At 42.9% G+C, this 23,867-nt stretch overlaps 1 protein-coding gene and 1 pseudogene across 1 annotated transcript in view; one reads left to right on the top strand and one right to left on the bottom strand.

Moving 5' to 3' along the window:
- Positions 1-3,912: 3,912 nt before the first annotated feature.
- The window catches only part of fnbp1a (formin binding protein 1a), a 40,306-nt gene continuing 20,351 nt past the window's right edge, over positions 3,913-23,867 (bottom strand). Inside the window, exons 14-18 of the mRNA XM_006809358.3 lie at positions 11,490-11,622; positions 9,008-9,153; positions 8,768-8,904; positions 8,077-8,235; positions 3,913-4,887 (exon numbers count right to left, since the gene is read on the bottom strand). Coding sequence (XP_006809421.1) covers positions 4,859-4,887; positions 8,077-8,235; positions 8,768-8,904; positions 9,008-9,153; positions 11,490-11,622 — 604 coding nt within the window. The 3' untranslated portion in view covers positions 3,913-4,858. The remainder of the gene's footprint in view (positions 4,888-8,076; positions 8,236-8,767; positions 8,905-9,007; positions 9,154-11,489; positions 11,623-23,867) is intronic.
- Positions 16,221-20,630, top strand: LOC148100417 (uncharacterized; annotated as a pseudogene).

Below are 23,867 nucleotides of genomic sequence, written 5' to 3'. Positions count from 1 at the left end.
TAGACCCTACAATAATAGACACAGAGAAAAACCCAACAATCATATGACCCCCTATGAGCAAGCACTTTGGTGACAGTGGGAAGGAAAAAAACCTCAGGCAGAACCAGGCTCAGGGAGGGGCGGGGCCATCTGCTGTGATTGGTTGGGGTGAGAGAAGGAAGACAGGATAAAGACATGCTGTGGAAGAGAGACAGAGCAGGGAGTGCAGTGCAGAGAGGTCTGTTAACACATAGTGAGTGAAGAAGAAACACCCAACCACAACATCATGGGAATCCCCCAGCAGCCTACGTCTATTGCAGCATAACTAAGGGAGGATTCAGGGTCACCTGGTCCAGCCCTAACTATATGCTTTAGCAAAAAGGAAAGTTTGAAGCCTAATCTTAAAAGTAGAGATAGTGTCTGTCTCCTGAATCCAAACTGGAAGCTGGTTCCACAGAAGAGGGGCCTGAAAACTGAAGGCTCTGCCTCCCATTCTACTTTTAAATACTCTAGGAACAACAAGTAGGCCTGCAGAGCGGGAGCGAAGTGCTCTAATAGGGTGATATGGTACTACAAGGTCATTAAGATAAGATGGGGCCTGAAAACTGAAGGCTCTGCCTCCCATTCTACTTAAATCAGCGATCATGACTTTAGCATCTTCAGTGTATCAATGATTTCATTTTAGATTTTATTCACATTGCCTTCTCATCAGTTACCAAAAACATACCATAATTTTTCCAGGTGAACATTTAAAATGTATTATTTAGGGGCTTTATTTCTTTCTGTCTCTGTCTGTTAAACTCAGTATATTTCAGTTTAGATTCTTGGTGTGAAAGTGTAAATAATGTAAGTAGAAGCATATCTAACTGTATCTGCAGCTCACCACGTTAGATAAAAGAAAAACAAAAAAATCAATCAATCAAAATTTATCTATATAGCACATTTTAAAGACCGAAGTACACCAAAGTGCTTTCCAGTAAAATCATGATACAGATAAAAAAAAAATCACAATATAAAATATAAATTACAGATAATAAATAAAATAAATAAAATATAAAATATTTACATAATCTAAATGCAAAGCCAGATGTAAATTACCCTAGTTAGCCTTGAATGCCAGGTTAAACAAATACGTTTTTAGACATGATTTAAAAGACTGAATGGAATCTGATGCGCGAATATGAAGAGGAAGAGTATTCCATAACCAACGGCAAAGGCACGGTCTCCTCTGGTCTTCAGCCGAGACCTAGGTTGCACTAAGAGCAGTTGGCCCGATGATCTTAGTGCTCTCTGAGGGCTATACAGACAGAGGAGATCAGCTAGGTAGTCAGGTGCCATATTGTTTAAGATTTTATAAGTAAACAATAAAATTTTAAAATCAATTCGATATTTAATAGGAAGCCAATGTAAGTTGGCCAGAACAGGGGTGATAGAGTCATACTTTCTAGTGCCGGTCAAGAGAAGTGCTGCGGCATTTTGGACCAACTGCAATCGCTGAAGAAGAGAAGATTAGAGTAGAGAGAATTACAATAATCCAGTCTTGAAGTGATGAAAGCATGAATGAGTTTCTCCAGATCTTTGTGTGGTATATAAGGGTTAGCCTTAGAAATTAGGCGTAGTTGGTGAAAGCTGGTTTTTACCAGAGTAGAAACCTGTTTATCTAGTTTGAAGGAACTATCCATGAAAACTCCAAGATTCCTAGCAGCATCAGTGAGGTGGTTAGCAACAGGCCTGAGTGTGCCAGTCAGTTGTCTCAGAGGCATATTTCTATCAATCTGTGGGGCACACCACAGCGAAAAAGGGCAGAAGAAGAGGAATATTTTCCCATCATGAAAGAGAACAACCTCCCAGAGAAATATGATTTAAACCATGATAGAACATTTCCTTTAAGGTCTACTACTTGTTCCAACCTTGCCAAAAGGATTTCATGGCCAACCGTGTCAAAGGCTGAAGTTAAATCCAATAGAACTAAGACCGCAGAGCGCCCAGAGTCAGCGATTAGAAGAAGGTCATTGAAAACTCTTAGTAGGGCAGTTTCGGGCTGTGACACGGTCTAAATCCAGACTGGAATTTGTCACTTATACCATTTCTCTCTAAGTGGGTCTGTAGTTGCTGAAGTCCTATCTCTAATAATCGGCTATGTACCACAGGCCTTCAAGCTGGCTGTATTTTTTTTAACAATATTTTTATTAGTTTTCATTTTCACAAACAACCCATAATTACATAATATAATATGGTGTACAGTTCACGGCACTAAAAAACAAAACAAAAAACAAAGAAACAAATCAAAAACCAAACACAGAACAAAAGCTCAGATCCATCGAAACAATACAATACCTGCGGTCCCAGTGATAATATGTAGTTTGAACACTCAAGAAAATCCTTGTAGCATAATATTAGAGACATCGGGTCCCACATAGTTCAGGCATGGTTCTCATACCCAGAAAGCTGGCTGTAGTTAAACCTTTACTCAAAAAGCATCTCTAGACCCAGCAGTCTTAGCTAATTATAGGCCAATCTCCAACCTTCATTTCATATCAAACATCCTTGAAAGAGTAGTTGTCAAACAGCTAACAGATCATCTGCAGAGGAATGGTTTATTTGAAGAGTTTCAGTCAGGTTTCAGAGCTCATCACAGCACAGAAACAGCTTTAGTGAAGGTTACAAATGATCTTCTTATGGCCTCTGACAGTGGACTCATCTCTGCTTGTCCTGCTAGACCTCAGTGCAGCGTTCGATACTGTCGACCATAATATCCTATTAGAGCGATTAGAACATGCTGTAGGTATTACAGGTACTGTGCTGCAGTGGTTTGTATCATATCTATCTAATAGACTCCAGTTTGTGCATGTAAATGGAGAGTCCTCTTCACACACTGAGGTTAATTATGGAGTTCCACAGGGTTCAGTGCTAGGACCAATTCTGTTTACATTATACATGCTTCCCTTAGGCAGCATCATTAGAAGACATAGCATACATTTACACTGCTATGCAGATGACACCCAGCTCTGGCGCTGTATAAATAAAATTGAATTGAATCAAGTTTTAGCGTTATTTTGAAACCAGTATTGTTTATACAGAGTTTGTAATTGCAGAGAAATACTCCATCTGTTTTGGGCAAGTCATATTTGAGGAGGAAGCTCAGAAAACCCTTTGGTGCTCAACAGGTTAAGAGATGATTCCTTTGAAACTGATCAGTCTCGTTAGTGGGTTTGAATGGGAAGGCTCTGCCTGAAATGGAACAGCATACATTTATCCATCCTTTTGCCACTGACTGTCTATATTTTAAAGCACGGACATGCAATATTGCAAACACAACATGTTTTCACACAAGTTAGATCCAACTTCAGTTCAAAGCAGATTATTACAGCTTCAGTGATTTAGGCTGACAATCCCGGCGCTCCTGTCTGGCTCTCTGAAGGTCCTGACAGCAGCAATCCCACCACAGTTTCTCCAAACTCCCACACTACTCACTGTTTTACTTTGTTAGGTCACGGTCTTCTGTTTAAGGTCAGGTCTTTCCCTGATTACACTCACACATAATTACTGTCCTTTTACATTTCCTGAAGGAAACATTGGATTATAATCTCCTCCTGCACTTTGTATTTGGCTTTAAGGAATCTTCTATAGAACAAGTCTGTGTCTTTACCTGAGGAACATCGACAGGTTCCAGAGGAAGAAGTGCTGTTAATCAGCTGATTAAAGTACCTGCTGATGTCATTAGATGTAAATCTGTTGATCTGTTGGGTGGTCCTGTCACTTACGACTGAGCATACCACAGACGAGTTTTTTCCTCTTTTTCCTCTTCTGTCTGATTTAAAAACTTTGCAGGAGAGTCTCAGTGTCCAGGTCAGAGTTTACAGGGGTCAGAAGTCACACACCTCAGAAGCTGACAAGTGTGAGCAGTCTGAATGAAGACAAGTGGCACACTAATTCTGAGTGTACTTTATTTTGAAAGTTTAACATACGGGAAATTGAAAAGAGCATGATCAGCAGAATCACATCTCAATAAAAAAAGAAAAACTAAAACAATAAATAACTGATCAGTATTTCACTATAAAATAAAAAAAAGGTTCACATTTTACACAGTCAATAACATCATCATCAATGGGCAGGCTAATAGGAGGGGCTGGGTTGTTACTGCCTGTGGTGGGGCTAATATTGGCAGGGCGATAGGGGGCAGGGCTACTCCTGCAGCTACAATTTGTATTTACATGCAGTCGACTTGTCTGTTTAAATGTCACTTTAGAGACCACGCCCACAGTGATTTCACAATAACCGTGGTGACCACAACATAGTAGATCATTCAGCTGATCAATAAAGTTCTCACATGAAGAGTTTGAAGAACAAAGTTCAAATATCAGAAATACATCTTCATCTTTTCCACAAACACAAGTCAGCGTTCAGTTATACATCAGAAATGTTTGGAACGGTGAATCATTTCTTACTACAATCATCTCCTCTGATTTATTAACTGATTGGTTTCTCCTTGATCTCCGATTTGTTTGTGATTGGGTTCTAATTGGTGTCTGACTGGGTTTTCATTGATGTGACTGGTTTCACATGGATCTCAGATGGTTTCTAATTGATCTGACTGGGTTGCATTGGCTCTCCAAATGGTTCTGGATCTGACTGGCTACTCATGGATCTGTGATCCGATTTCCCATTGATCTCTGATTGGTTTCTCATGGATCTTTGATTAGGTTCTGAGGTTTTTGTCTCTCATAAAAAAAAGAAGAAGAAGAAAGCAGTCTTCCAGCTGACTGGTTGGTTGAGATCCTGAAAAACAACACTGTTCAATGAAAAATTGTTACCAGACCTCCTCTGAGCTCTTACATCACTTCCTGTGGAGAGACGTCTTCACTGGTCGAGTAACTCGCTAGACTAGCCGACTATTCTGCACAAAGCCTATAGGACAGACAGAGAGGGAGAGTGGAGAGAGAGAGACAGGTGGACAGGCAGGCAGATACGTTAGAACAGACAGAGTGAGACAGACTGCTGCTGAGAACGTCAGCTAACCCTAACACCACCATTTTATAGCAATAGTAATTAAAGCTGCAAGCAGCGATGGGAGGGCCCTCGCACCCTGCCCCGCTGAGCCATGCTGAAAACCTCCTATACCCACCAGGTGAAAACAGAGAATCCGACATAACCATATGTCACACTGTATATAGCATGCGTGGGAAACACAGACTAAACTTTCACCCAGATTGGATGATGGTTCTATCGTACTGCGTATTTCCTGTTCCCAGTAGGCGAAACTCTAAATATAGCTGACAAATAGCATATCACTGTGTTCAAGCCTGGACTATCATCATGCCTGTGAAGGTTGGGAGAAACTGGAAAACGTATCCTGGAGTTACAGCAGCGTTGTGCTTCGTGGCGAATGATAAAAACCCAGTGTACTGCCATGACTGCAGCACTTCACAACAACTAAAAAGCTTCACAGTTTAACATCACCAGATCTTTCTCACTCTGATCAGGGAGTTTGTTAAAGTACGAGGCCTGAAAATGGCAGACTTCCTGTTGGATTTAGAGTTGTATATATTGATGTTGCACATGAGGCTGCCAAATTTCAGACTCATACATTAAACATAGTGCAGAGACTGCGTGTTTGAAATTTTGCAGGGGGCGCTGCGGAGCCATTTTCCAACAAGTGTGTAGAGCTACAGACCTGGAAAGCGGACTCACACGGACGTGTGTGCCAAATATCATGAGTGTTCAACCTTTCCAAGGCCTTCAAAAGCTGCTTCCTGTTTCATAGTGAATCGCGATGGCACCAGATCGCTGAATGAAACTCACAATTTTCACAGTGAAACATCTTGGGGGTCGGATGTTTATTCTCACCGCTTTTGAGGCAGATGGGCTCAACCTGGGACAAGCAGTGCGTCAAACTATAAAACATAACATTGGGCTGTAACTAATATCCAAAGTGGGAATGTACATCAGCTCAGGGCAGAACTCTTAGCATGCCTGTGAATGATGTCTGTAAGTGATAGCAAGTCTGTGCTTCATGGCGAAACACAAAAATTCACCATGCCGCCAGGGTCACGCCCACTGACGAAAGCTCACAGTGTATCCCAAGATCAACTCCTTAACCCAAAGTGCAGAGCATGCAGTTTCCTGTTCCCTGTAGATGGCACTGTGACCAGTTTCAAATATGGCAGCTGAAATATGTTCATTTCAACAAATGAAATAGGCCCAGGTCTGTAGTTTAGACTGACCAAATATTAAGGTGAACCGATAAAATCCCCAGGAGTTGGCAAAAGTGCCAGGAAATTGCCAAAATGGCATCTTCAATTCAAAGTTCCTGTTGGGTTTGGATTTAAGTGGCCCGCTGACTTCTTCGATCATCTCAACATGTTACACGTGTGTACCAAATTTCATTCATGCAGCTCAAACCATGTGCTGGTAGTACTATCACAGGTGAGCCATTCCCGACTCTCTGTATGTCAAACCAATGAAACATGAACATTTTCGCCAGACCTGACGAACATGCAGAATTTCATTTGTTCTTGAGCAAAGACGTGAAATAATAATAAAGGGAGCAGACACTCGGGCCCTGACAGGAGGTGAACTGAAGCTCCTCTGCTGTTTTTATTCGTCTGAAAATAATCATGTTGATTTAAAAAACAGATTACAGTTTGAACTAAGCTTTTATTTTTCAGATCATCGATCAAGTGAGAAAATAATCAGCACATGAACCAATAAAGGTGAAGTCTGGCAAGTTTATCAACAATAACATGAACATAAAACGCGAAACATAAAAAACGACAAACAGAACGCACTGAATGAATTATGTAAACTTCAGCTGATTTCTGGTTTAAGGCATCATCTCAATTCATTAATTACTGTTTCAGCCCAACCCTGGATATCAATATAGTAGACGTATAGCACGATAACATCCTCGCCAGCGCTAACTGGCTAACAGTCCTCTCTGATTGGACGTATCACAAAGATCTGTTTACTCGTTAACAGAGAAGCTGCTGGATTCGAACAGAAAAAGGCAAAACATCTCATCCCCTTTTACATGAGGTAACTATGACAACTGTGGCGCCGTTTGAGCGCAGTCTTCTCAAAGCCACAACAACCCCACAGTCCTCTCTGGAAAAGCTGCAGCCTGATGATCGCTTTCAGTCTGGCTGAATGAGAAAACGACAGTTCGGCCTCCAGCTGCGTCCACACTCGACGCAATTCGCTCGTTGTGAATTACAGACACTTCGGGGCCCCGGGTGACTCCCGAAAGGACTTAGTATCAATCAGTCGTATTCTTCACTCACACTGGTAGTCACTTTATTTCCTCACTGGGAGGTAGGAAAAATTTATCTTGGGTTTAACTCAAGATTCCAGTCGCTTATTTTGCCTGTAGTCGCTTGAAGTAGTGGAACGTCATTTGCTTTCTGCAGCCTCTGTTTGCCAGTGCGATCGCTTCTAGTGTGGACGTAGTCTAAGCTAAAGGTGTCGTTAAGAGATCCGCTTTCAGATTATTTGTCACGGCAGTAATAACGTAATATAGACAAACTTTAATAATTCATTCTCACTGACATGCCTCCCTGAGCATCCTCAGGAAATCAACTATTGCAGCAGCTGCCAAGGCTATGCTAAAAGCTAAGGCCTGAGGTTATGGTAGCAGCTAACTTAGCAGACAGTTGCAGACTTTAATCCTTAAACATGTCATCGTCTGGAATATTAAAACCGAAGTAACCAAACATTTGAAAAAGTCAACGTAAAAACTGAAATCTACAAATGACACTAATCCAGATTACTGATCCTTTTGTTTTTCTCCGTTTCAGACATTACTGTTCAGACTAAATATCTTTCCAAGTTAGCATTAAATTAGCATTACACAAAGAAAACTGATCATCATCGGTGTCTGATGTGAGCCTCAGAGACACACCTGCCCTGGAGTTGTACAGGTATGTCACACAGCTCAAGTTTGGCACACAGACAGGCAAAGCACAGCAAGGCAGGCTGCTGTTACCATAGGAACTAGCACGGTGACATTCATGAGTCAAAGGTCTGAGGTCATATGACCCAACCTGGTGTCAGGTGAGGTAATTTAAAGGTCATTGAGAGGTCATATGTAGGTCATGGCACCTTTGGCGCTGCTGTCCAGGAAGACTTTGATGTAAGAGGTTGGCACATATCCCTCCTCCTCCAGGTTCCTGCGCACTCGGGTCCAGCCGTCACCCTTGTCTTCTTCCACCACAGAAAGTAGCTCCCCCTCCAGCATCGACAGAGTGCCCTCATTCTGACCTGAGGATGATCAACAACATGCTGATACCACAGAGAAACAGAAGTGTTTCACCTGGACAAACCAGAGTGACTCGCCAACCTCACAACCAATCAGAATTGATCATTGCTTGAAAATTAGATCTGCAAAATCCACTTTGACTCTAATGTGGAAATCTGAGTCTATCTGAGGAGAAGCTTGTTACAGGGAGATAAATGAACTTTTCTGGAGTTTTGGCGCTGGGTTGTTGGATTTCGGTGATTTATATGAAAACATGTTGTTAACTATGTATTAATTGCGTTGCATGTATAACTTGTGTGTATCTGGCTGAGGACGAAGCACGGGCTTTATCCTCAGCCCATTTACCTGCCTGCAGGTGTTTCTGCTGCTCAGTGTTTGTTGCTTCTCTCTCAGCCTGCTTCAGCTGCAACTTTCTTTGTTCTAAGAGGTTTCTAACCTCCCAAAGGACTGATTGGGTTTATAGTTTGTGACATTTGTGAGATTTTACATGTCATTGTAAAGTGGAACGGCTGATGTTTAAATGCTGCAGAGTACCTTGAAATGGGTACAGAGACTTGCAGGTTCCAATACTCGGCAATGGTTCCTCATCGTCGAAGTCATCATCAAACTCTGAACTACGAGACTTAAAGTGAAGCTCAGCACTGTGATCCTCAGTGTAACTGCCATCGGGACTGAGGAGCGTCAGGCGGAGACACAGGTGAGGAGAGAGACAGGTATGAAAAAAGGAAATCCCAGTAATGATGTCATTAATGGTCAGTCATCGTCAGAAACTACCTCTCTCTGCTGGCTGGGCTGCGGTTGTCCAGCTGTTTGAGGCTGGTGCTGCCTGGTGTAGTTGCCTGGGAATTTAACCCACAGCCTCCGCTCTGTCTCCTGGTGCTGTGATCAGACAGCCTGCTGTCGGCCTCTGACAGCCACACCTGTGAGCACACACAGAAACACAATTTACAAAATGCACACGACATTACTGAAGTGCATTGTGGTGTTTTGCACTCAAGCCACTTTGCCCACAGTAATCGAGTGGGGCTTCCACAGTTTTGTTGTATATGTACAAGGACAATTAAGGTCTGTTCTGCAGAGCAAACAGACACATTGACACACACTGTGAAAGGAAGTTGATCAAACTCAGCCCAGGGTGTGTGTTCAGTACAGAATGGATACGCTTTTCTTTCTAAATTTGTTTTTTCATTTCAAATAAATGAAAGCTCTCTGCCACAGCAATATTTTGATACTCCAGAGTTCAGGTTTGGTTGTTTTCACAGTGATCGACACTATCTGGGAGACTGTCAGTGTGGGAAAAGGAAATCTCTTCAGCAGATGGAAACCCTACCAAGTCAGAAGGAGGAAAATCATCTTGAGGAAGGAGGAATCCAGCAAACTGTTATGGAAATATAATTAACAAAGCCTACAGACAACAATGAGCTAACACCATCTAATAAACACGAGAATGGTTGGGAGAGAGACGCCATGGCGTCCATGCTGACGGCAGTCTCTCTGAGGATCCCAGCACAGCCCTGGTTTACATACAGGCAGAACAAAAGCACTCCACACTGCTTACACCCCTCGACCCTCTCCTCTTACAGGGTCACATAAAGACTGCTCTTAACCAGTCATGGGTTTGAAAAAAGAAGGTGACTGGAGTCTGTTGTGGCCAGCGCAATCCTCTACACCGTTGCATGCTGGGGGAGCAGGCTGAGGGCCGCAGATGCCAACAGACTCAATAAACTGATTTGTAAGGCCAGTAATGTTTGTGGGGATGGAGCTGGACTCCCTTAAGGTGGTGTCAGAGAGGCGCATGTTGTCCAAAATAAAGACAATGTTGGATAACACCTCCCACCCCCTCCATGACATGCTGGTCAGTCACAGGAGCACGCTCAGTGAGAGACTGAGATTACCCATGATGCACCACTGAACAACACAGGAAATCATTCCTGCCTGTGGCTCCCTGTACAACTCCTCCATCTAACACACTGTATATAGCTACACCGTTTTCGCACACACTCCTCTTCTTCTTCTCATTCAGCTATTTATCAATATGTGATTTATATGTATATGTATATATATATATATATATATATATATATATATATATACACACATATGCATGTATATACATTGTATATATTGTGTCTATTTCTTACTTAGTGTAGTGTCTGTCTTTGTTACTGTTAAACTGGAGCACTGAAGTATTCTGATTCTAATTCTGATTCTTTAAGTTTGTGAAGATCATCCAGGTGGGTTCTTCATCTTCTTCCTCCCAGGTCATCCCCCTTTGAGTTACTTCTTCTTCAAATATTGATCATCATATGATGTGAAATAAAGCGCTGACGTCACAAGGACCAACCTACAGGACTAAGCCTAGAGCAAGTGGAACAATGTTTTGGATTCACTGTTGACGGCCTGTTTTATTCTCTTTTCTCTTCCCAAAATCAGTAACATCAAAGAGTGTCCCATCATCACTGATTTGATAAAGGCCCAGCTGGAATGTTTTAGAGCTTCCTTTACAAATCTGTGTTCCCTTGCTTTCCCTCCTCCGGTGCGACTCCCCTTGTCGGCCTGTGTGGCGGGGCGTGGTCTCATCCTGGGGGCTGGCACGGGTGCTGGAGCAGCCTGGACGTCAGCCACTCCCACGCGGTCGAGGGTTGTGGGTGTGGGTGGTGGCGGTGGCACAGGACCCAAACTGAGCTGCCAGCCTCTCAGTTGTCTGCATGCGGCACGAGACGCTGCCACCAGCTCCCTCCATGTGGCCGCCATTTCAGCCACCATTTGGGCCAGCTCCTCCCCTGGCTGGCCCGGTACCGCGTCTGCCATGCCCCCATCCCAGGTTTTAGCACCACTGTGAAATATCCACAGTTTCACGCTTTTCAGCATCTTCAGTACTACCGGCCGAAGCTTTCCCGTCACACACACTAACAACAACAGACCGACAGGACCCAGTTCAGACTTCAAGCCGGCGAGGCGTGATTGCTCAGGTGCGTCCCCCTCCCTCGCTGCTGCCCATCACAGCCTGATTTTGGAAAGAGGTATTTCGCACTGGAGAAGGCCCCTGAAACCCACATCCTGATTTGCTCTGCTTCAGGTTGTGTTACTTTTGTAGTGCTTATTGCTGTTTCTGTTGCTGTCTGGCAAAACTGAGCCTTTTAACTAGCACATCCTCCTCTGGCTTAGTGAGCTTCCTATCGATAGGTTCTTCACCCACTAATCCAATTTCTAAGTCATAAAATAATGTGTGTACGTGCTATGTGTTTACAGAGACCTGGTTCCTCCTCAGCTCCTCCTCCAGCCTGTGCAGGTTCTGCTTCACTTCATCCAGTCGAGGCTCCAAACTGCTGGCATCGCCCATCTGAGGACTTCGTTCATAGACCTCCCTCATCTTCAGCAAAGCGTCCCTGAAATGACATAGAACCATTAACACACATGCACACACACGCACAGAGTCCCCCCCCCTCTAATCTGGAATGCAAAGTCTTGTCATTTAGTGATATACAACTATACAACACAAGATATACAACTATAACAACAACTGGTTACACGCAGCAACACTTTGAGACGTGTACAGTTATCAAAAGTGTCTAATCCATACAGCCTGTGCAAACCTCACGGTGACAACCTGAGCAGCTAAATTAGGTCAGCTGCTGAGGTGACCTCCATACTAACTGACTGGCTGCTGAGGGGAGGAAAACACCACACACACACACACACACACACACACACACACACACACACATCCATTAAAAACCTCTCTGACTGGCCGTGGTCCAGATATTCCTGTAGTCCTTTGTGTGCACGTTTGAAAGTGCAGGCGAATAGAGAGAGGTGAGTAGTTTGAATAAAGTGAGATCGATTCATTAAATCCTGAATTGATTTTTAAATATAAATGTGTTTTGCCAGAATCTCAGGTTAAAGCTCACAAACACCAAACAGCTAAAACAGTAAATGAGAGCAGGAACACGGATTCTGCACAAAGACACAGAGCGTGGACCCACCGACGCATCAGAATCAGTGAGATGTCGGCTTTCACACGCCACGCCACGTACACGGGCACGCCGTCGGGGCTGAAAGCCAACAGCTCACTGGTTCTGATGCTTTGAGTCCGCGCTTTATGTTTAGGTCTGTTTTTGTACCGCCATGTACAGTGCTGTGGGCCGCTGTTTTTTTTTCTTTCAAAAATGACCTTGGACAGCAAAGCCTAATTTCTGCTGTTCAATACTGAAGGAATGTAAACTTTTTAAAATTAGGCAAAATTTCAAAACACTGAGCTGTGTCTGTACACTGTAAAATATAACTTGTTTCAACTTAGAAATATGATGTAAAGGGCTGCCGTAAAAGTTTAAGTTAAGTGAAGAAATAGAGTTTGTTCTTGTAACACACAATGTTATATTGAGGAAAAATCACATGTTGTCTGAACTTTTGTCTTAGTTTGGTTGACTGAAATTTGTTAGTCAGTTCAACTGCTTTAATAGTGATTTTTACTTGGGAAAACCCTTTCAGCTAAATTAAAATAATCTATTGTTTAAACTCTTGTTCTAGTTCAGTTGACTTAGGTTTTTTTAGTTAATTCAAATACTTTAGTAGTTCTTTTAACTTAGGAATCTATTTTAGCTTAACTAACATAATCTGTTAGCTAAGTCGACTTAAGTTTATTAATTAACTGAGCTCCTTAAGGTAGCTGAGTGAACCTGTAAATCAGTTTCATTTTAATTATCAGAGTTGATTGACTGGATGTAAAGAAAAATGTGTATTGAACATCTTAAGTATTTTTTTCCATCATCCATTTCTGCAAAACTACCTGTTAGGTTTATCTTAGATCTCAGGTTTAAATATCTATCCTTTAAATTAATTTTCTGTTGTTCACAGAAAAAAATTAAAACCCACAGATTCCATTAACGTATATCTGATCATTTCATGCAGAAAGTTTGTTTTAAGAACATGACAAGACAATTACTCATGAGCACCCAACATTCAACATTTATTGTGCCATCTTAGTCATCTGAGAAACAGAAAAATCAGTGAAAAATGGGAGCTTGCAAGTATAAAAAAAACAAACAGTAAAATAAAAACTGTCCTTAACACTAAGTAAATTGCATGCTGTGAGTATACAATTACAGTTCTGCATGGCTTTCCGCAAGAGTCTGTTTCTTAGACCATGCACAAGTGAGGAGCACTGCCTTCCACCAATGTTCAGTAGGATGTTCTGAAAGGTGTCCTTACGTTCCTTTGGATAGTCTATTTTGAGAGCAAAAAGAAGACCCATCAGCACGGAAATGGCACTCGAGACATCCCTCAGATTAGACAGGATTACTGCCGCCTCAAGGACAACCAACACATCAATGATGTCTTCTTCTTTCACCATCACAATGCCAACTTTCATCCTCTTAGTAAATGTGTCTTCAATACCCGTCGGCTATGAAAGGGTTCAAAGACAAAAAAATAATATGCACAATTACAATTACACAATAGAAGAAGACCCATACTGATGGATGGATGGTGCTGATTGGCTTTGGGTAACACTTATTAGTTGTTAAAGTTTTTTCAGAATGAGATATGCACCCCCATGTTACAAATCCATTTCTTGCTTTAAACAAAGACCATGTTCATAAATAACAGAGCATGTCTTCAATTGCAGAATGCGAACAAAAATGTAAATTTAAATTTAGTTATTTGAAATATTGGCTGTGCTCTGAGCCAAATGTGACTGAGAATACATGAAATGTGCAAACTGGAGCTAAACTACAGGATCAGAATGTGGCTCCACAGACAATGCTTCTTTAATCAGTGAGAGTTTGTTTTCCCCCCTATATTAACAGCATGAAAAAAGAGCATATAGACATGGCTGGACAGGTTGCATAACTGGCACTGAATATCAGCATCCACCTTTACCCAGCTGTCCAATGACTCTGGGCCAGTGACCTTTAATTGCTTACCCAGTTTACACAGTCTCTTTTCCAGGGTCCAGGACATTTCACCAAAGTATTGCCCCCCACAGCTGTAGCAGGCACTGCAACCCCTTAAATATCCTAATATCTCTGGCATTACAATATACAATGTGAGAAATCAAACACAAAGCAGAACAGTACAGCAGCGAAATGTCAAAGACCCTGGTGAAGACATGAATAAACACAAGAAACTAAGAATATAAATGCTAGTTTGTCAGTTAGTTTCTGTGAAACCCAGACCAAATCCAATGTCACAGATCTCGTAATAACACATTTGGTGAGGAAAAGCATACATGTTATCATGTGGCATCTACAGGGAGGAGGGAGTTAACCCTTTGAGTTAAAGCTGAAAGTCTGCACTTCAATCACATCTTGATTGTTTCATTTAAAATTCACTGTGGTGCTGTAATTATTGAATTTACTAAAAGAAACAATGCTAACCTTCACAGTCTTGAAAGTGTGTGAGGGATCTTCCTTGAGAAAATAAGGTCCTCTGTGCTCTTCCTTTGTGTAGAGCTCTGGTCAAAGAAGTCAAAAAGAAAACAAAAAAACTTTTTAAACAGTGTTTATGAAGCAGCTCCAACACAGCTTTTTGCTACATAATTCCATCAATACATGATTATTATTGGAGATTGTGAATCAGGCTTTCACAGGACATTCAAGTAGAATATGAAATCCAACCTACCACCAATATACACAGATTCTGTCAAAGTTAACACACTAAATGTCCAGTTGTGAAATATGATGACAGACTTTATGTCACGGCCAGGCGGATCAGCTGCACGCTGATCAGCACTCTCTCCGTTTCTCTCTCTCTTCCTCTTTTCTCTCGCCGGGGCGGAGCTCACTGTGGGTTCACGCCCTCGGCCCACGCCCCCGGGAGATGAGACACCTGGGTCTCATTAAGGGCGCAGCATTTAAGCCAGGAGGTGACTGCTGTTCGTCGCTGGATCGTTGTCTACCACGCGTTATTGAAGTCAAGCTACAGCAAGTTTAGTTAAGAGTGTTTCCTTTGTGTGTCGTACTTAACCCTGTCTCCCTGTCTACAGAGCTTCCTGGATTTTCCCCCGTGTGATTCCCGTGTGGCAGTGTCGGAGTGTGAGCCTGTGATCGTGTGAGTGGATAATCTGAAGAACGGGTGCTTTCCCCTGGACATCCCTGGAGACCCCTTTTCCCCCCACTCAGCTGTATATAGCACCCCCCGCACATTCTTGTATATACACCTGGTGAATTGTAAATAAACCCTTCTTGTGAGCATCAGAACCGGAGTCCTGCGCTTGAGTCCTCCTCCAAACCGTAACAATAACGATCCAGCCATCATGGACTCAGCGGACTCAAATTCCACCCAGCAACCCGTCCTCACCCCAGAGGCAATTCTGGAACGCCACGAACACATGCTTTGGCACATAAATCAACAACTGGCCGCACTCACTCAAGCCCTCGCTCAACATCTACCGTCGGTAAGCCCACCCTCACCCCCTCCGTCTGTTTCTCTATCGGCCCCGAATCCATCTGCAGCCGCTCCACCTGTTTCCCCCACGCCGGCTTCCACTGAACCTCCAGAGCGATCGTTACCAGCGCCGGAGCCTTTCTCGGGTGAGTTCGATAAATGGGGTGGATTTTTGACTCAGATCACACTACGATTCCGTCAGTTACGAAGAACGTATGAGACCGACGGGGCCAAAATCGCCTTTATGGTTCAGGCATTAAACTGGGCGCAAGTCGTTTTAAGAACAGCCCCTGACATTTCTTACGAGGACTTCCTCACCAAATTTAAAAATGTTTTTGAAAGAGGCACCGGAGCGGAGGCGGCCGCCCACAGACTGTTAAATTTGAAGCAGGGGAGGCGGAGTATGGCGGATTTTTCGGTCGAATTCTGGACCTTGGCCGAAGAAACTGGCTGGGGGCAGTCGGCATTGACAAGTACTCTCTTGAATAATATTTGTTCCTAAGACCCTGTCTGATGTGATTACACTATGTGTGACGATAGATGAGCACCTACGGGCGCGTCGGGGAACCAGAAACTACATTTCCCAGAGGCCCCCGGGGGCATGGAGACGTCAGGTGGAGGCGCGCTTAGCGGCAGTCACTCATCGGACAGCATGGAGGAAAGTGAACAGCCCATGCAACTGGGCCGCTCCAGACTGTCGCCCGAGGAGCGGTATCATCGCTGGAGAGCCGGTGAGTGCTTTTATTGTGGCCGCAAGGGCCATACTGCCATGGATTGCCAGGCGCGGCCAAAAGACAGCGGCCGCCAGTAGTGAGGAGTGTACGGGTGGGCGAGGTCACCTGTTCTCAGTCTCCTCCTCATCTCATGATTGCAGCTAAGCTGAAGGTTCGTCTCAAGACTCATTCTCTCGACGCTCTGATCGATTCCGGTGCAGAACAGAATTTTATTGATGCCTCGCTGGCGCTCAAATTAGGTTTTAGCACGGAGCCTCTGTCTCATTCACTCCAAGTCACAGCCCTTAAGTGGCCAGCATCTTCCAGACATTACTCATGTCACAGAACCGATTTCCCTGACTCTTTCTGGCAATCATGTTGAAACCATACAGTTGTACGTCTTTAAAGCCCCACTCACACCACTAGTCTTAGGCTATCCCTGGCTATGTCAATATAACCCTGTGATTGATTGGAGGAAAGAAAGTATTTCTGGGTGGGGGGAGGAGTGTCACATGTCCTGTTTAAAAGCCGCCACCCCCGCCATGAGCCTACCACCCAATAAAACTATTTCAGAACCGCCAGATCTGTCCTCCATACCATCTGTTTATCACAACCTGGCGCAAGTGTTTTGTAAAGATAAGGCACGCTCCCTCCCCCGTCACCGGCCGTGCGATTGTGGGATTGACCTCCTCCCAGGCGCGCCACTCCCGACCAGTAGGTTGTACAGCCTGTCTCGACCCGAGCGGGAAAGCATGGAAAAATACATCAATGAGTCACTTGCCGCTGGTCTCATTCGCCCCTCGTCCTCACCTGTTGCCGCTGGTTTCTTTTTTGTCACCAAGAAAGATAAGAGTTTACGGCCCTGTATTGACTATCGCGGCCTCAACGCCATCACAGTTAAAAACAAGTATCCACTCCCTCTGCTGAGTTCCGCGTTCGAGCTTCTCCAGGGTGCCACCATTTTCACAATGTTGGACCTGCGCAACGCCTACCATCTGGTGAGGATTAGGGAGGGAGACGAGTGGAAGACGGCTTTCAATACTCACCTGGGCTATTTCGAATATCTTGTAATGCCTTTCGGTCTCACCAATGCTCCAGCTGTGTTTCAGGCTCTCGTGAACGACGTGCTCCGAGATTTCATCGACCATTTCGTTTTCGTCTACTTGGATGACATCCTCATCTTCTCCCGCTCCGTCGCCGACCACCAACGCCATGTCAGGCAAGGCCTTCAGCGTCTCCTCGAAAATCGTCTCTTTGTTAAAGGGGAGAAGTGTGAGTTTCATGTCTCAACTGTTTCCTTCCTGGGCCACGTCATCGATCAGGGTAATCTCAAAACGGATCCCGCAAAAGTTCAAGCCGTTGTTGACTGGCCGACCCCTTCCAACCGTAGACAGCTTCAAAGCTTTCTGGGGTTCGTAAACTTTTATCGTCGCTTTGTTCGCGACTACAGTAAACTTGCCCTGCCTCTGACCCGTCTTACTTCTCCCAAGGTTCCCTTCTGCTGGGATGAGCTGCCTCAACGAGCATTTGCCCATGTGAAGGACCGCTTTGCCTCGGCGCCCATTCATTCGTCCAACCCGATCTCAACCTGCAGTTCATTGTGGAGGTGGACGCCTCGGACGCTGAAGTGGGGGCGGTGCTTTCTCAGCAGCAAGGAGGTAAGCTGCATCCCTTTGCCTACTTTTCACGCCGTCTCACCTCCGCAGAGAGCAACTATGGTGTGGGAGATCGAGAGCTACTAGCCATCAGGCTAGCCCTGGAGGAGTGGCGCCATTGGCTAGAGGGCGTTGCCCAGCCGTTTGTGGTCTGGACCGATCACAAGAACCTTGAGTACATTCGATCGGCAAAGTGCCTCAACGCCAGGCAAGCCAGGTGGGCCCTGTTTTTTTACTAGATTCCAGTTCACGATCACTTACAGACCCGGTTCCCGTAATGTCAAGCCAGACGCCCTCTCACGCCAATTCGCCGCCTCCGAAGACGCAACTCGGGACTCTCCCATTCTACCACCCACCTGTGTAATCGGGGCCCTGACCTGGGAGATCGAGTCGGCTATTCGAGAGGCTCAGCGGACAGAACCAGACCCCGGAACGGGACCTCCAGGGTTGCTCTTCGTCCACTCCTCAGTAAGGTCACGAGTGTTACATTGGGCTCATATTGCCAGATTCACCTGCCACCCGGGGGTCCACCGCACTATTACCTTCCTTCAACGTTTTGCCTGGTGTATTGCTATTGTATACGTATTGCTTCTCCAGCTTGATCTTATAGGTCAAAGTTATGCCATCTAATGACTAGAAAGCATTGCACGAGTAAAGGTGCCATCAGCTATGGCTGTTTAAACGTTATCTTTTGTAAATATTCTTCCATAAGAGCTAGAGCAATAGAAAGGTCCAACTTAAGCATCCTCATTGAGACTCATTTTGTCTGCAGTTGGGGGGGGCACATTTCATAACACGATGGCTGCATATCATAGAATGTTCAACATTGGTGATTATCATTAATCTCTTACTGTTATGCTATGAAAGCACATGGCATAACAGTAAGGCACATACATGGTTTATATTTTTATTTACATATATAACAACCAGATCCTTATCAAATTATTTTGATATTATGCTTTCCATATAATTATTTTGTAATTATTCAAATTCATCTGTGTGTGATTTATGATTTCAGGAACAAACAGAAAAGTCTGGAGGACTACTGTCAGAGAAGAAGTACACCATGCACCCCCCAGGAGGTACTTACCGAGAGCGTCTTATCTATGATTTTAAAAGACATGAGACCACTTGCTGTGGTTGAGGGTGAGGGATTCAAAGAAATGTAAAGTCAACCAGGTTACACTCTGCCGTCTAGGCGTCATTTTACAAACATGATGGAGAGAAAGTAAGAAACTTCAATGAACTAAAAAAGGCCACATCCAAAATCTCCCTTACCACTGATGCTTGGACAAGTCTGGTCACAGAGTCCTACTTAGGGGTAACTTGTCATTTCATTAATGACAATTGGGATCTTCTCTCCTTCAATTTAGCAACACTGCCAGTTGAAGAGCGCCACCCTGCAGAAAACCTTGCCTCCTGGGTGGAGAAGGTGGCAGAAAAATTCCACATTTCCTTGCATAATGTCCTTGCCATTGTGCATGATAATGCAAGTAACATAGTTGCAGCTCTCCACATCCTGAAAGAGAAGTTTGGAGTGGTGTCCTATCAGTGTGCCGGGAATACACTGCAACTGGTTGTAAACCATGCACTGAAAGACCCCAAGATTGATAAGGCACTATCAGCTGCACGGGGCTTTGTAAAGCACATCAGGAAAAGTGAGCCAGCTAGCATCAAACTTAAGCAGAAGCAAAAACAGATGGGTACAGCTGAGCATAAACTAATCCAGGATGTCGCTGTCAGATGGAACAGTTCATACTACATGATTGAACGTCTGTTGGAACAGAGATGGCCAGTGGTTGCGACGCTTTCAGATCCAAAAGTCACCTAGCGTGGGAAACAGTACCTAGATCTGAAAAGTGATCAGTGGATTCTTCTGGATGAATTGAAGGAGGTGCTCAAGCCTTATGAGCAAGCCACTAATGTTCTTAGTAGACAGTCTTATGTCACAGTCTCTGTTCTTCCCCCCCTGCCGAAAGGTCTCCTGAAATCCACCCAAAACAAATCATTTGATTCTGCTGCAGTGAACTCTTCCCAGAACTGTGCAGAAGAGGAAATCTTGTACAGGTGGCAGCCAGAAGTATCTGCATTTCAAGCAGATGGAAAAAATGTGTCACTCATTGCTTCTGCCCTCGATCCACGTTTTCGTAAACTGAAATTCCTTTCTCCAGAAGATGCTCTGAAACGGCAAGTAAGAGTACAGAGGGAGGCACTTGATCTCAAAAGGGAGCAGAGATCACAGTTACAGCAGGAACATGTGGGACAGGAAGCCTCAGCAAGTCCCCCGACGAAGAAGAGGTCTGTGTTGGACACTTTGTTGGGTACAGATTCTGAGGAGGAAGATTGTAATGAAAACACTGACCAGGGTGGGGATGGAGAAAATGAGGCGGTGAGGAAAGAAGTACTGTTGTATTTTGGGGAAGCCCCTATTCCAAGGGATAATGACCCCCTTACATGGTGGAAGAATAATGCAACAAGATTCCCCACACTGGCAACTTTAGCCAAATCATATCTGGCTGTACCTGCCACATCAACACCATCTGAAAGGCTTTTTCAGTTGCTGGAAACATTGTCACCAAAAAAAGGGCAAGCCTGACTGCTAAGTATGTAGAAATGCTAACATTTCTCCACTCCAATGCATAACTACTTCATGTGATGAACGTGATTGAACACACACACAGAAATAGGAGAGAAGGCAGCAAAATGGATAACGAAGAGCACTTTTTTTGCAGAGAGCAAAGTGAATGTTACGTTGTATTTGTTCAAAGACGCCATTGCTGCTGTTTATATTTTATTAATTTTTTGCTATGATTTCCTTTATTCATATTTGTTTTGCACAACATTTAATTTTTTGTTAAAAACAGAAGATTGTACTACAATTTCATTGTGGATTTTGTTTTTATTAAATCTCCAATGCATAACTTGCAAAATTTGCAATTATTTATTATTATAAGGTGTTCAAATGAAGAAATTTGTGTTTTTCATTGAGATACATAAATTAGTAAATGTGAAATTGATATACAAGTCAAATAATGGGGAAATAATCGCTAATCAAATCAAATCGAAATCGAATTGGATTGAAAAATGAATCGTTAGATTAATCGATGCATCGAAAAATTAATCGCTAGATTCATCAATTAGGAAAATCATCGCTTTGCCCAGCCTTAGTGGGGAGTACAGGCAGAATTTTTTTTTAAATGCTTTGAGACTCAAATTTAAGCAAACCATCATCTGAGGCCCATTAGAGAAAACACAAACACACAAAAGCAAACAAACAAAAAGATGCACTTTACCTGCCGTTCAGTGAACAATAAGCTCTGTTTTGAAATCTTTTAAAGTAGAATGAGTATAAAAACAACTCTTATGTGATGTAAAACTTTAGTAAATGTGGGATGTAAAAGAACACTGATTAAAAGTAACAATTTTCTTATTCCTCAGATGTTTTCCTTGATGAGCAATATACTGCCTCAAAGTTACACAACAGGCTTTTTACATTAAAGCCAGCAAGTCCATTACATACTCGTTCTGTGACCACATCATCTCTTAAATTAACCTGTAAGGCTTTTTTAGATCTGAAATACTGTCTACATTCTGTGTATGTGTAGGGAAGTGGACAGCAATTTCCACAGAAAAGTGCAAAGTTTGCAAGTCCACCTCATTTAAATGACAAAAACAGATGTGATCATCTAGACCTGTGAAAATAAAGTACCCTGACACTACAATCGTTATATCATTTGTTCTACAGAGCTATTAAATTACAATATAATCTGTGGTGTTTCCGGTATGAAAAAACCCCCACAAAAGCTAACTTACCATTTGACTCCATAGGCAAGAACAAATGCCCAGCATCAAGTTTGGCTTCACAGATCTAAAATAAGTAAAATAAAAATATATGTTATAATTGTATTGTTGTTGCCATTTATGCGTGTTTGCTAATTTTCTGACATATAAACAATGTCAGTTTTGTTACAATACGGGGAATGCAGTTAAATTAAAAGTTAAATTATGCAAACAAACAAAAAATCAGAAACAACCCAAGGGACTTCCAAAAATCAGTGTCTCTGATGCCAATTATTTTATCACTACAGCTCTTTTATTATGAAAACTCACACAATTTGGTCAAACTGATCACAAGAGTTCAAAAATAAGTTAAAATGAAGCTGTTGTTAAGCATTAAGCATTTCAGGGTAAGAAATAACTGCACAATATAATTACTGCAAGAAATAAACACACTGGAGGACTATCTGATAAAAACGAATATAATGCTGGTTTGTAGATCATATTTTGTCTCAGTCCTCAATGCACTCTCACAGCTTAGCATGCAGCAGTAAATAACAACTTAAGTGATTACATAGGAGTAAACAGATAACAACAAGCACAGGAGTCCTGCCAAATAGTTCTTTTTGAACCCAGCCAGGTATTGGAAATATTGCCAAAATGAACTTCCACCAAAATACAACAGCCTGTGAACTTCAAAGAAATTTACAAGTACAGAGACAATAAGGAATAAGCTATATTAATTAGCTGAGTTAGCTTGCTAATATCACAACAGTGGTTGAGTGCACAACCTTAAAGCTAGCGGCATAATACTTTTGATTTGGTCAGTGCTACCCATAAAAAGGCCATATTTCAGTTTATTAGGTTAAGTTAGTCATGACACACAAGCTGGACCTTGTCGGCTAAAGTTACATTAGCTAAAGCAAAGATTTCGGTAAAAGAGAAAACCCACGTCATGCCATAAATTCAAAACATGTTCCAACTTTTGTAGCTCTCTTTCCTTATAGTTATAACCAATGTTACTCACCTTGAAAGCAGATTCCAATGAAGACGATTAGAAAACGTCCAAGTAAAGTGAGCATGTCGTTAACTGCCAATTCCCCATGACGCACCTCGATAGCAGTCACATGAGGCAGTTTTGAATCCTGCTGTGCTCAACTTCCCCATATTGTCAAGTTCACATAAGTTGCTGATTTAGCTGGACATGAGTTTTCGAGTCAGCTTTTTTTGGTGTAATTGGGACATTTTTAACTTGTAATTTTGTGCTATAACAACAACTTCAGTCATCTATCGTCAAACTGATATAGAATATGTTACAATAACAAACATCTAGAATTACATTTTACAGTGTAATCAAACCTCTGTAACTTTGCCTCTGCTTCACTTCAGCAGCATCAGGTCATGTTCACATGTTGATTCATGGTTTTCTTCTGTTTTTGTTCTACTGCAGAATATTGGTTATCTGCTATAAAAAGCCAGGCCAGGAAAATCTGCTTCACGTTTTTCTGTTTTATCCTCAGTGACACAAAGAGATCTGCTGTGATGCTCACACCTCTGATAAAGTCTCACAAGTTTTTTTTATAGATCTATAAAATATGGCGGTGTGGCACCCTGAGTATTTTGAGCATCAAGAACAAGTCTGAGATGCGTTCCTTGTGTGTTCATGTACAGCCCCCCCCCCCCATCCCCATATCATCTTTTTTGCTATTTGTTGTGACAATAGTTTGCATCATAGCACAGAGCGAAAAGCCCATTTGCTCCCACCTGATGTGATGTTAAGGCGATATTTAGTTTCGTCAGTAGGTGGCAGTGGCGGTTCAGACAAACGGGTGACTGGCAAAATAATCCCTCACAAAAGTAACGCAGGCCACTTATTGTAATGGCAGCTGTCAGTAACACTGAACTGTTTTGCTGTGTTTCAGGTGAGAGCAATATACAAGCACTACATATATTTATGTAAAGTTGATACTTATTTAATATGTTTGGAGTGTAATTCTTGTTTTATATGGTGAGCGAATAAGAGAGTTGTTTCAAGTTATTCGTGGGTAGGGTTGCCAACCGTCCCTTAAAAAACGGAATCGTCCCGTATTTAGAAACAAAAGT

The sequence above is a fragment of the Neolamprologus brichardi genome, chromosome 12 (assembly GCF_056152115.1).
Source record: "Neolamprologus brichardi isolate AB-2024 chromosome 12, ASM5615211v1, whole genome shotgun sequence".
Taxonomy (NCBI): Eukaryota; Metazoa; Chordata; class Actinopteri; order Cichliformes; family Cichlidae; genus Neolamprologus; species Neolamprologus brichardi.
Note: the sequence above shows the minus strand (reverse complement) of the source record. Positions and strands in the feature narration are given on the sequence as shown.